Here is a 13,663-nt window from a genome sequence, read left to right as displayed (position 1 = left end):
ACCCGGCCCGTCTTAACGAGCCCCTCGCTAAACCCCGTCTACTCGGTACCTCCCCTCGTTAAGGCCTCATCGCCCCCCCCCGAGTCTCGTTAAACCCCCAATTAATTACCTTAATGACACGGAGGGATTAATTAATGCCTTAACCTGCTCTAGGCTCTGGGGGATATCCTATAGGGTCTATGGTATATCCTATAGGGTCTGTGGTATATCCTGTAGGGTCTATGGTATATCCTATAGGGTCTATGGTATATCCTATAGAGTCTGTGGTATATCCTGTAGGGTCTATGGTATATCCTATAGGGTCTATGGTATATAATATATAGTCTGTGGTATATCCTATAGGGTCTATGGTATATCCTATATAGTCTATGGTATATAATATATGGTCTATGGTATGTCCTATATAGTCTATGGTATATCCTATAGGGTCTATGGTATATAATACATGGTCTATGGTATATCCTATATAGTCTACAGTATATAATATATGGTCTATGGTATATCCTATATGGTCTATGGTATATCCTATATAGTCTATGGTATATAATATACGGTCTATGGTATATAATACATGGTCTATGGTATATCCTATATGGTCTATGATCGATACGATATGGTATATGTCTATGGGATATACTCTGTGGTCTATGGTATATAATATATGGTATATACGATGTGCTCTGTGGTCGGTCTATGGTATATGATCTATAATAGATGGTCTACGCTCTCTGGGATATCGTATATGGTCCGTGGTATATGGTCTATGGTATATAATATATCGTCTATGGGATATAACATATGGTCTATGGTATATTATCTATACTATATACTATATGGTATATGTGATATATAATATGTGGTCTACGATATATGATATATGATCTATACTATATGATCTACGAGCTATGATCTATACTATGTACTATATACGATATACTATAGGGTCTAAGGTATATGGTCTATGGTATACGACCTATGATATATAATGTATAATCTATGATCTATAATACAATATACAATATACTATACACTATACACTATATATACATTATATAATGTATAATATATACAATATAATATATAATATATAATGTAGAATGTATAATATATCATATATACCATATACTATATACTATGTGGTGGTATATGATATATACCATACCCCATCTGACATATATAATCCACGATATATGACATATGACCTCTCGTATACGAGACATTGCCTGGCGCTCGCCACGTATCGCGACAGAGCAACCTATAGCACGGGATATACCATATCCGCCGTCTCGTATAGGATATACGATAAAATATATGGTATATCGGGTGTGATATAGGATATATAAGGTAGAAGATGGGATATAATGTAGGATATATAAGGTAGAAGATGTCATATGGAATATATCATGTAGAATATATCATATAGAATATATCATATAGAATATACCATCTAGAATATACCATCTAGAATATAACATATAGAATATAACATATAGAATATATCATCTACGAGGGTCTAGAATATATCATATAGGGTACAAAAGATGCAATATAGGATATAAAAGATATACTATAGGATCTATAAGCTGCAATATAGGATCTATCAGCTATACTATAGGATCTATAAGTTATACTATAGGCTATCTAAGCTCTCTATCATATAGAATATAGACTATATTCTATAGAAATCGATAGAAACCTATAGAATAGAGGGTATCGACCCGATTAAATCTAACAATTAATATTTTTATCCCGCTATACGCCTCTACCTATAGACTCTACGGCATCTGAGCACCGGGGGGGGTAGATATCCCACAGCGTAGATTCTATACGTTAATACGGGGGGGGGGGGAATTTAAAAAAATCTCTATGGATTTCCCCCCCCCCCCCAAAAAAAAAAAAGGAAAAATTCAAACTGAAATTTGGAATCGAACGGAAAAAAATCTCGGTTGCGATCTATACGTTGGGCCCTATAGCTCAGCGATAAACATATAAAACAGCGATACGTACGGCGAAAGAAAGCGAGGGTTTGGGTTAAAAAATAATAATTTAAAAAAAAAACCCAAAATTTACAATTTTTCCTCCCCAAAACCACCCGAATTCAGCCCCAAAATTTACCGTTTACCCCCGCAGCGTCCCCAAAACGGGGTGTTTTCGACCCAAAACCGGGCGGGTTTCGGTTCTTCGCGGCTTGATTTGGTTAAAACCAGAAAAAAATCATATTTTTTATGCAAAAAATATTTAAAAAAAAAAAAAAGAGGAATTGGGCAAAAAAAAAAACCCCAAACCCACAACTCACTTCTCTTTTTTTTGCTGTTTTCGAAACCAAAAACCAGGCTATTTTGGGCAATTTTGGGCGGAAACCGGAAAAAAAACACAGGTGGCACCTGCGGCTGGAAACAAGCGGCCATTTTAGGTTCAAACTCCCGAATGCTTTTTTAAATTTTATTTCTTTATCATTTTATAAATTTATATTTTTTTTTTCACCCCTTTTGGCCGTCTTTGAAATCCTCAAAACTTCCCCCCTCAAAAAAATTTGAAAAAAAAAAAAAACAATAAAATTATATATTTTTAATCTATCGTTAGATACGCTGTGGGATATCTTTCTAATTTTCTCTATTTTTCTATTTTATTTCTTTTCGATATTTTCGATTTTCTGCATATTTTCTATTTTTTCTACTTCATTTATTTTCTATATATTTTTCTTTTCGCTATATTTTCAATTTTTCTTATTTTATTTCTTTTCTATATTTTCTATTTTCTCGATATTTTCAATTTTTTCTATTTTATTTCTTTTCTTTTTTAATTTATTTTCTATATTTTCTATTTTCTCCATATTTTCAATTTTTTCTACTTTATTTTCTATAGTTTTTATTTTCCCTATATTTTCAATTTTTCTTATTTTATTTCTTTTTGATATTTTCTATTTTCTCTATATTTTCAATTTTTTCTATTTTATTTATTTTTCTTTTTTAATGTCTTTTGTATATTTTCTATTTTCTCTATATTTTCATTTTTTCTATTTTATTTATTTTTTATATTTTCTATTTTCTCTATATTTTCATTTTTCCTATTTTATTTATTTTTTATATTTTCTATTTTCTCTATATTTTCATTTTTTCCTATTTTATTTCTTTGCGATATTTTTATTTTCTCCATATTTTCTTATTTTATTTCTTTTCTATATTTTCTCTTTTCTCCCTCTTTTCAATTTTTCTTATTTTATTTCTTTTTGATATTTTTGATTTTCTCCATATTTTCTATTTTCTTTCTTTTCTATAGTTCCTATTTTCTCTATATTTTCTATTTTTCCGGTTTGATTTCTTGTCTATATTTTTTTCTCCATATTTTCAATTTTTTCCTATTTTATTTCTTTTGGAGATTTTTCTCCATTTTCTATTTATTTTCTCTATTTTCTCCATTTGCCATTTTTCGTAATTTTTTAACGGATTCTTTAACACTTTTTAAACATTCTCCCTATTTTTCCGTCTCTTTATAATCTTTGCAAAATTTTCGTTTTCTAGAGATTTTAGTAGAATTTTTCCAATCTATATTTTTAATCGATATTTTCATCTCTTGTCTATATTTTTATATATTACATCTCTTTTCGTATTTATAATTTCGATTTTTCTCAAGCGATGACACGAAACCTGCCCCCCCCAAAATCACCCCAAATTTGACCAAAACTCCCTAAAGTCCCCCCAAATCTCCGCTTTTCTTACAAAAAATTAAATTTGCCTGGCGAGGGGGGGGAAAAAAACCCCAAAAAATCAGAATTTTCACAGGAATTTAATTTAATTCCTCCCAGCAGCACTCGAAAGCACTTAATTATCTTTTATCCTTAATTAATACATGGAATAAACGGAATTTTCCCTATAAACCGCTCTCAAAAATGCCAAATTGTGGCTTTTCAACTTATTTCGAATTCAATTTCTTTTTTCTTTCAGAAACCTTCCCCAAAATCGCTATTTTTCCCCCCTCAAAACTCGCATTTTTAACCCAAAATTGCCCGTTCCGAGCCTGCTTGCTGCCGACTGAGCCCTGCCACAACCCCAAGTATTGATAATTAATTAAAAATTAGATTAATGGGGAGATTTTATGTGATTATGGTAAAGAGGGAGGAAAAAAAATTTATATATATAAAAAATTCACAATAATGGACAAAAAAAAGGTCCGAAACCCCCAAATTCCTCAAATCCCCACTTGAAATTTAACATTTTCTTAATTGATCATTAATAATAAAATAGTTGAATTTTTTTGGGGGGAAAAAAAACCCCTAATAATCAGGATTTTTTAATAGAATTAAATTCCTCTTAAGGAAAGAATTAAAAAATTAAAAAATAAAGAATTATAGGATTTAAAGACAAATTTTTTTGGGGGGGTCTAAAGTCAAAATCCTCAGAAAAAGCCGCAAAATTCATCAAATTAAACTTTTTCTATTAAAAAAAAAAAAGAAGCTGGGGGGGGGTTGGTTTTGCTAAAAAAAACCCAAAACTGCCCTAAAAAGAAGATTAAAAAATAAGATTATTTGGTTTTAAGCTGAGGCGAAACCATCCAAATTCACCAAAATGCCACAATTTAAAGAAAATCTGCGATAACCCCCCCCTAAAAAATCAACAAGATTCAAAAAGACCCAAAATCAGGGATTTTTAACTCAAAATCCCCCCGCTAAATGCCCTAAAATCTCATCCTTCGGCCTCAATTTCATTAATTACTATTTTTGAACTAATTGGCCAATCTTGAGCGGTTTAACTAAAAAATAATTAGGGGATTTTTAATTTCATTATTTTAAAAAAAAATAAATTTAGGGATTTGCACCTTTTTGGCCCCAAAAAATGCTCTCCAAAAAAAAAAAAAAAAGTCAAGCTTGAGATGAAAACCGTCAGATTAAACAGATAATATATAAAAATATAGAGAATTAATAAAATTTCTAACGTCTCATTTTTAATTCTTCTCTCATTTCTAATTTGCGCTTGATTTCGAATTTGCGCTTGATTTCTAAATTCGCGCTCGATTTCTAAATTTGCGCTCGATTTCTAAATTCGCGCTCGATTTCTAATTTTTTGATGGATTCCTAATTTTTGAGTAATTCCTAATTTGGAATTTCTCAGTCGCGATGAATTCCTGCTTTCGATTTTTTTAACCGTTTCCTATTTTTCCTCATTCGAAATTCTTTTCTCATTTTTTTTGGATCGAATTGCCAATTAATTTCCTCGTTTCTAAATCAAACTTATTCTTCCACTTTTTTTTTGGATAGAAACAGCCCTATAAATCTTTTTCTTTTTTAAGACCATCCAACAACCAAACACCTCAAAAGCCACTAAAAAAACCCCACGGACTGAGCCCCAAAACCTGCCAAATTCACCCCAAATTGCACATTTTTTTTCCCGTTAAAACACCCTAAACCTGCCAAAATTTGGGGTGGGTTTTGCCATTTTTGCCATCAAATTGCCCCGGATTAATTTTTTTCTGCCAAAAAAACCCTAAAATCTATTTTTTTTTGCCATCGAGTCACCTATAGATGATTTTTTCTGCCCCCAAAAACCCTAAAATCCACTTTTTTTGGCCCAATTCTGCCATCAAATCCCCTGGGGATCATTTTTCTGCCCTAAAATTTGCCTTTTTGACCTATTTTTCCCCATCAATTTACCCTCAAAAAAAAAACCCCCTCCAAATTGACCTTTTGACCTATTTTTGACTATCAAATCGCCTCTGAATTAATTTTTCCCCAAAACTGGCCTTAAAATCACCTTTTTTTTGGACAATTCCCTCCCCCCTGCCAAAAAAAAATATATTAAGACCCTAAAATTGACTTTTTTTGGCCCATTTCTACCAAAATCGCCTGAGGGTGAATTTTTCTGAGAAAAAAACCCCCTGAAAATTGACTTTTCGACCCATTTTTTTGACCATCAAATTGCCACCGGCCAAGTCCCCCGCCCTAAAAATAAAAATCTTAAAAAAAAACCCCAAAAATCAACTTTTTGACCCAAATCGCCACCAAACGGACATTCCCCCCTCCCTGCCCTCTAAAATCGCCCTAAAACCCGACATTTTGACCCACCGACAGCCATTTCGACCCGTTTTCGGCCCCTCGAGGGGGGGTCTCCGGCCTTCAAACCCCCTCCCCCGGCCAAAATTTGGGGCAAAAAAGGCCGAAATTGGTCACGGCAAGACGATGACGGCGAAGACTTACCGGAGGAGACGGTCACGACGGTTCCGCTGCCCCACGCATCTATACCACCAACATTACCACGGTGAGGCGGCCCCGATGCTCCGGCGTACAAAAACTTCTCCCCTGGGAATTTTTGGGGCTAAACCTCCATTTTTTTGGCAATTTCAGAATTTTTTCCAAAAAAAAAAAATTTAAAAAAATTAGACTTTTTTTTTTTTTTTTGGTCGGTTTGGGGGCGGATCCAGTGGATTTCGAATGGGGTTTTTTTCTCCTCCTCGGGTGCGCCGCGGAGAAGCGGGGTATCGTAGCCAAAAAAATGGGGTGAAAACAGAGAGAAAAGGGAAAAAGAAGCCATGGATGGAAAAAAAAGCGCGCCGTATTTGGGGCAAAATTGGCGTGGAGAGGGGAAAAACTGCATTTGGGATCCTAATGGCCGTATAAGGCGGAGAAATGGTCACATTTGGGGAAAAATGGCATAAAAAGGGGAAAGTGCACAAAAATTTGGGGGGAAATGGGCCAAAAGAGGGAAAAGAATGTGAATATTTGGGGGGAAAATGGAGATAAGGAGGAAAATATTGCGTATTGGGTAAAAAATGCCCATATAAGGCACAGAAAAGCCCATATCTGGGGTAAAAAAAGGGTGTAAAAGCCAAAGCGTCAAAATATTTTGGGGGAAAATGGTGATAAGAAGAAAAATACCCGATATTTGAAATACCAATGCCCATATATGGCCGAGAAATACCCATATTTGGGGGGAAAAAAAAATGCTGGAAAAAGGAAAAAACACCTGAATAGTGGGGTTACGTGTGGCCGGAAGAGGCAAAGCAAGCCCAGATTTGGGTCAAAAATGGCCAAAAAGAGTACACGAACGCCCAGATTTGGGTAAACTGGCCCAAAAAGACAAATCCTGGGCAGATTTGGCTCAAAAAAGGCCAGAAAAACCAAAGTAAGCCCAGATTTGGGTCAAAAATGACCAAGAAGAGCCTAAGAATGCCCAGATTTGCGGCAAAACTGTCCCAAAAAGGCAAAGCATGCCCAGATTTGGGTCGAGAATGACCCAAAGACCCCCCAAACCGCCCAGATTTGGGTCAAAACTGGAAAGAAAAGCCCCAAAAATGGCCAGATTTGTGTACAGAATGGCCCAAAGAGCCAAAATTTGCCCAGATTTGGGTCAAAACTGGCCAGAAAAGACCAAAGAATTCCCAGATTCAGGTCAAAACTGGCCCAAAGAGCCCAAGAATGGCCAGTTTGGGGTCAAGATTGACCAAAAACCCCAAAGAATGGCAAGATTTGGGTCAAAACTGAAAAGAAAAGCCAAAAAAATGGCCAGATTTGTGTATAGGATGGCCCAAAGAGCCAAAATTTGCCCAGATTGGGTCAAACCTGGCCAAAACCTACAAAGAATTCCCAGATTTGGGTCAAAAATGGACAAGAAGAGCCCAAGAATGCCCGGATTTGGGTCAAAACCGGCCCAAAGAGCCAAAGAGTGGTCAGGTTTGGGTCAAGATTGACCAAAAAGCCAAAGCATGGCCAGAATTTGGACCAAACTCTCAAGAAATGAGAAAACATGCCCAGATTTGGGTCAAAACAGTCCCAAAGAGGGAAAAAAAACCGCAGAGTTGCTGCGGAAGTGGCCAGAAAGAGGAAGAGCAGCGTTTTTGTCACCGCCTGCACCACCGTGAAGGATCAGCAGCCCAACCACTACCAGCACCCACGGTGACACAGGGGGGCACAAAATCCCCCCCGGCGCATATTTGGGGCAGAAATGGCAATAAGGATCAAAAAAACCCCAGATTCAGGACAAAAATGCTCATATAATCACAAAAAAAGACCATGTATGGCGCAAAAAACACCCATAAAAACGCAAAATATCTGAATAGTTGGGGCAAAACTGGGACAAAACCTCCCAAGAGTGGCCAGAAAAACCAAAGTGAGCCCAAATTTCCATGAAGAATGACCCAAAGAGCCCAAAAAATGCCCAGATTTGAGTCCAACCTGGCCAGAAAAAGCCAAGCAAGCCCAGATTTGGGTCCAAAATGGGCAAGAAGAGCACCAGAATGCCCAGATTTGGGTCAAAACAGTCCCAAAGAGGGAAAAAAAACCCGCAGAGTTCCTGCGGAAGTGGCCAGAAAGAGGAAGAGCAGCGTTTTTGTCACCGCCTGCACCACCGTGACAAGGACAAGCATAACCCCAACCACCACCACAAGTAGCACCCATGGTGACTCAGGGCAGCACAAAATCCCCCCCGCCCCCATGGCGCATATTTCAGACAAAAAAATCACGATAAAGATGAAAACACCTCAGATTTACAACAAAGATGCTCATATAATCACACAAAAGACCATGTTTGGTCCCAAAACCCCATAAAAATGCCAAACCATCGGAATAGTTGGGGCAAAACCCAGCCAAAACCTCCCAAGAATGGCCACAAAATCCCAAAAGATGCCAATAGTTGGGGGAAAACAGCTCTACGTGGCAAAACGTCCCCCGATCTGCAGGAAAAGTGGCGAAAAGGGCAAAACCGTCCCCAGATGTGGGTGAAAACGCACCCCAGATGACAAAGCATCCGGGTGTTGGGCTAACAATGGCCATGAAAGGAAAACCGTCAGCAGATTTGGGGGCAAAGTCGGCATCAAAGCCCAAAGCCTGCCCAGATTGGGGGCAAGAGTGGGGAGAAGAGCCAAGGGGTGCCCAGATTTGGGTCAAGAATGGTCCAAAGAGCCAAAAATATGCCCAGGTTTAGGTCAAAACTGTCAACGATAAGCCAAGAACGCCCAGTTTCGCATCAAAATCGGTCGACAGAGTCAAAGCATGGGCAGGTTTGGGTCAAGAAAAGACCAAAGAGCCAAAGCGTGCCCAGATTGGGGTCAAAACTGGCCCGAAAAGGCAACGTCGGTCCACATTTGGGCGGAAACTTGCCCCAAAGAGCCAAAGCGTGCCCAGATTTGGCGAAATAGGATCGAGCCGTGCCAAAGAATGTGCGGATTTGGGTCCAAAATGGCCCAAAGACCCAAGGCAAGGCCAGACTGGGGGCACCAGTGGCCCAAAATTCCCAAGGAATATCCCGGTTCTGGATGACAATGACCCGAAGGGCCAACACACGCCCAGGTTTGGCTCCAAACCCTTAAGAAATGGCCAAGAAGGCCAAGTTCTGGGTCAAAATTGCGCAAAAGAGCCAAGGTCTGGCCAAATTTGGGTCAGGAATATCCCAAAGAGCCAAAGCGTGCCCCGATTTGGGTCAAAACTGACCAGAAAAGGCAACATCTGTCTACATTTCTGTGGGAAACTTGCCCCGAAGTGAAACGCTATGCCCAGATTTGGGTCAAAAGGGTCAAGAAGAGCCAAAGAATGCACGAATTTGGGTCAAAAAAGGATGAAAGAGGGAAAGGAAGGCATGATTTGGGTCAAAACTGGCCCCAAGAGCCAAGGCATGCCCCGATTTGGGGGAAAAAGGCCACAAAAGAGGGAAAACCATCCCCAGGCGCGCCGAGGAATGGCCAAGCCAGGGTAAGAGGTGCCCAGGTTGAGGGCAGAACTGGTTCCCAAAGGAAAGGCGTCGGCACCCGCAGCACAACCGCCGAGAAAGCGTGCTCAGCTTGGGGGCAGAAGTGGCCGGAAAGGGGAAGAGGGCGGAAGCAGGGGCTGGTCCCCCAGGAAAGGCCCGCCCCCGCCGGGCGCAGGCGCTGACAGGAGCCGAGCTGAGCCCCCGACGCCGTTTTTGTCACCGCCTGCATCACCGTGCAGGAATATAACCAGCATAAGCACCACTCCAACCACCCACGGTGACACAGGGCAGCACAAAATCCCCCCCCGCCACATATTTCAGACAAAAATGGCGATCAAGAGGAAAACGCTCCAGATTTAGGATAAAAATGCCCATATAATCACAAAAAAGACCATGTTTGGTCCCAAAACGCCATAAAAAAGGAAGAAATCTGAATAGTTGGGGCAAAAGAAAGTGAAAAGCCCCAAGAACAGCCACGAAATCCCAAAAGATGCCAATATTTGGGGAAAACCAGCTCTACGTGACAAAACATCCCAACAAAAATGCCCAGATTTCCATCAGAACTGTCCAAAAAAGCCAAAGCGTGGTGAGATTTGGGTCAGAACCAACCAGAAAAAACAGAGCAAGTCTAATTTTGGGTGGAAAATGGCCGAGAAGGGTACAAGAATGTGGAGAGTTGGGTCAAGATTGGACCAAAGAGCCAAAGCCTGCCCAGATTTGGGGTCAAAACTCGCAAGAAAAGAGAAAGCATGGCCAGATTTGGCTCAAAAGTGGCCAGAAAAACCAAAGTGAGCCCAAATTTCCATGAAGAATGACCCAAAGAGCCCAAAAAATGCCCAGATTTGAGTCCAACCTGGCCAGAAAAAGCAAAGCAAGCCCAGATTTGGGTCCAAAATGGGCAAGAAGGGCACCAGAATGCCCAGATTTGGGTCAAAACAGTCCCAAAGAGGGAAAAAAAACCTGCAGAGTTGCTGCGGAAGTGGCCAGAAAGAGGAAGAGCAGCGTTTTTGTCACCGCCTGCACCACCGTGACCAGCATAACCCCAACTACCACCAGCACCACCCACGGTGACACAGGGGGGCACAAAATCCCCCCCATGGCGCATATTTGGGGCAGAAATGGCGATAAGGACCAAAAAACCCCAGATTTAGGATAAAAATGCCCATGGAACTTGTAGAAATGCCCATATTTGTGGCCAAAAAATGCCATAAAAGGGGAAAAAATCTGACTATTTGTGGCTAAAGTCGGTCAAAAGCGGCAAGATTTTCCAAAGATTTGGGGGAAGACTGGAGACACACGGTCAAGCGTCCCAAAAATCGCCAGAAAGGAAATATTATCCCACGTTGTTTTGAGAAATCTGGACATAACCAGCAAAAATAGTCCGATATCTTGGGGGAAACGGCCCTAAAATCCCCCAAAGATGCCAATCTTTGGGGGTAAAAATGGGTGTAAAAGACTAAAGGTGGTGATATCGGGGTAAAAGTGGCCAGAAAAGGCCAAAGCGGACATGGACGACAAAAGACAGCCGGGTCTGGTGGGGGAAAAAAGGGCATCGAAGCCCAAAGCCGGCCCAGATTTGGGGCCAAACTGGCCAAAAGACAGAAACCAGCCCCAAAGATTGTTGAGCGCGACAGACGCAAGCGAGGGGAGAAGGGGCCAAAGGGACTCAAACGTGGAGCAAAAAGAGCCGCGGAAGGGCAAAAGCATCCCCCGATCTGAGGAAAAAGTGGCCCCGAGAGGCCAAAGATCCCCAGATTTGGGCCAAAACTCTCCCCAAAGAGGGAAAACAACCCAGATTTCCTGCGGACGTGGCCAGAAAGAGGAAGAGCAGCGTTTTTGTCACCGCCTGCACCACCGTGACCAGGATAAGCATAACCACCCCAAGTAGCACCCACGGTGACTCAGGGCAGCACAAAATCCCCCCCGACGCAGCCCCCTCGCCCACTTGCCCAGATTTGGGGTCAAACCGGCGATATCCGGCAAAGCCATTCCCACCCGTAGGGCGTGAACGGTTGGAAGGGGAAAAGTACTCCCGTCTTGGTGGGACAAATGGGCATCAAGGGCAAACCGTCCCCCAAAATGGGGTCAAACTTCCCAGAAAGGGCAAAAGGATCCCCCCATGTTGGGCAATACAGCGCTGAGAGCCAAAGCATGCCCAGCTTGGGGTCAAAACTGGCCCGAAGAGGCAAAACAGCCCAGATTTGAGGTAGAGCTGGCCAGAAAGAGGAAGAGCAGCGTTTTTATCACCACCTGCATCACCGTGATAAGCACTGCAACAACCACTACCAGCACCCACAGTGACACAGGGGGGCACAAAATCTCCCCCCCCCCACTGCATATTTCAGACAAAAATACTGATCAAGAGGAAAACGCTCCAGATTCAGGACAAAAATGCCCATACAATCACAAAAAAAGACCATGTTTGGTCCAAAAAAGCCATAAAAAAGGAAGAAATCTGAATAGTTGGGGCAAAAGAAAGTGAAAAGCCCCAAGAACAGCCACGAAATCCCAAAAGATGCCAATATTTGGGGAAAACCAGCGCTACGTGGCAAAACGTCCCACCAAAAATGCCCAGATTTCCATCAGAACTGTCCAAAAAAGCCAAAGCGTGGTGAGATTTGGGTCAGAACTGGCCAGAAAAAACAGAGCAAGTCTAATTTTGGGTGGAAAATGGCCAAGAAGGGCACAAGAATGTGGAGAGTTGGGTCAAGATTGGACCAAAGAGCCAAAGCCTGCCCAGATTTGGGGTCAAAACTCGCAAGAAAAGAGAAAGCATGGCCAGATTTGGCTCAAAAGTGGCCAGAAAAACCAAAGTGAGCCCAAATTTCCATGAAGAATGACCCAAAGAGCCCAAAAATTGCCCAGATGTGAGTCCAACCTGGCCAGAAAAAGCAAAGCAAGCCCAGATTTGGGTCCAAACTGGGCAAGAAGGGCACCAGAATGCCCAGATTTGGGTCAAAACAGTCCCAAAGAGGGAAAAAAAAACCCGCAGAGTTGCTGCGGAAGTGGCCAGAAAGAGGAAGAGCAGCGTTTTTGTCACCGCCTGCACCACCGTGACAAGGATAACCCCAACTACCACCAGCACCACCCACGGTGACACAGGGGGGCACAAAATCCCCCCCATGGCGCATATTTGGGGCAGAAATGGCGATAAGGACAAAAACCGCCAGAATTAGGACAAAAATGCCCATATAAGGTGTAGAAATGCCCATATTTGTGGCCAAAAAATGCCATAAAAGGGGAAAAAATCTGACTATTTGTGGCTAAAGTCGGTCAAAAGCGGGAAGAGCTTCCAAAGATTTGGGGGAAAACTGGAGATAAAGGGTCGAAGCATCCCAAAATTTGCTACAAAAATTGCCATAAAGGGATATATTATCCCACATCGGTTTCTACAAAAGTGGGCAGAAACAGCAAAATCCTTCCCATCTCTTGAGGAAATGGCCACAAAATTATACAACCATGGCAATATTTGGGGTGAAAAATGGCTTGAAATGGGAAAACATCCCCAGATTTGGAGGAAAACTGGAAAAAAATGGCAAAAGCAGCCCCAGATTTCAGTGAAAATTCACCCTAGATGACCCAAAATCTTCCGATGTGGTTTTTGTCGCTGCGTGCGCCACCGTGATAATCAGCACAAGCACCATAACCACAAGTACCACCACCACCCACGGTGACACAGGGTGGCACAAAATCCCCCCCCCCGGCACATATTTGGGGCAGAAATGGCGATAAGGCCAAAAAAACCCCAGATTTAGGACAAAAATGCCCATATAAGGTGTAGAAATGCCCATATTTGTGGCCAAAAATGCCATAAAAGGGGAAAAAAATGAATATTTGTGGCAAAAGTCGGTCAAAAGCGGCAAGAGCTTCCAAAGGTTTGGGGGAAGACTGGAGACACACGGTCAAGCGTCCCAAAAATTGCCAGAAAGGAAATATTATCCCACGTTGTTTTGAGAAATCTGGACATAACCAGCAAAAATATTCCGATA

General features: G+C 41.2%; 1 gene segment (V, D, J or C); it reads right to left on the bottom strand.

The window, feature by feature from the left end:
* LOC104632673 (immunoglobulin gamma-1 heavy chain-like) overlaps positions 1 to 13,663 on the bottom strand; it is a 93,490-nt gene that overhangs the window by 64,153 nt on the left and 15,674 nt on the right. Inside the window, 1 exon segment of the C gene segment in view lies at positions 6,191 to 6,229. Coding sequence covers positions 6,191 to 6,229 — 39 coding nt within the window.

This window comes from Balearica regulorum, unplaced genomic scaffold (genome assembly GCF_011004875.1).
Source record: "Balearica regulorum gibbericeps isolate bBalReg1 unplaced genomic scaffold, bBalReg1.pri S35, whole genome shotgun sequence".
Classification (NCBI taxonomy): Eukaryota; Metazoa; Chordata; class Aves; order Gruiformes; family Gruidae; genus Balearica; species Balearica regulorum.
The sequence above is the reverse complement of the archived record's forward strand: the minus strand, read 5'-3'. Positions and strand labels throughout refer to the sequence as shown.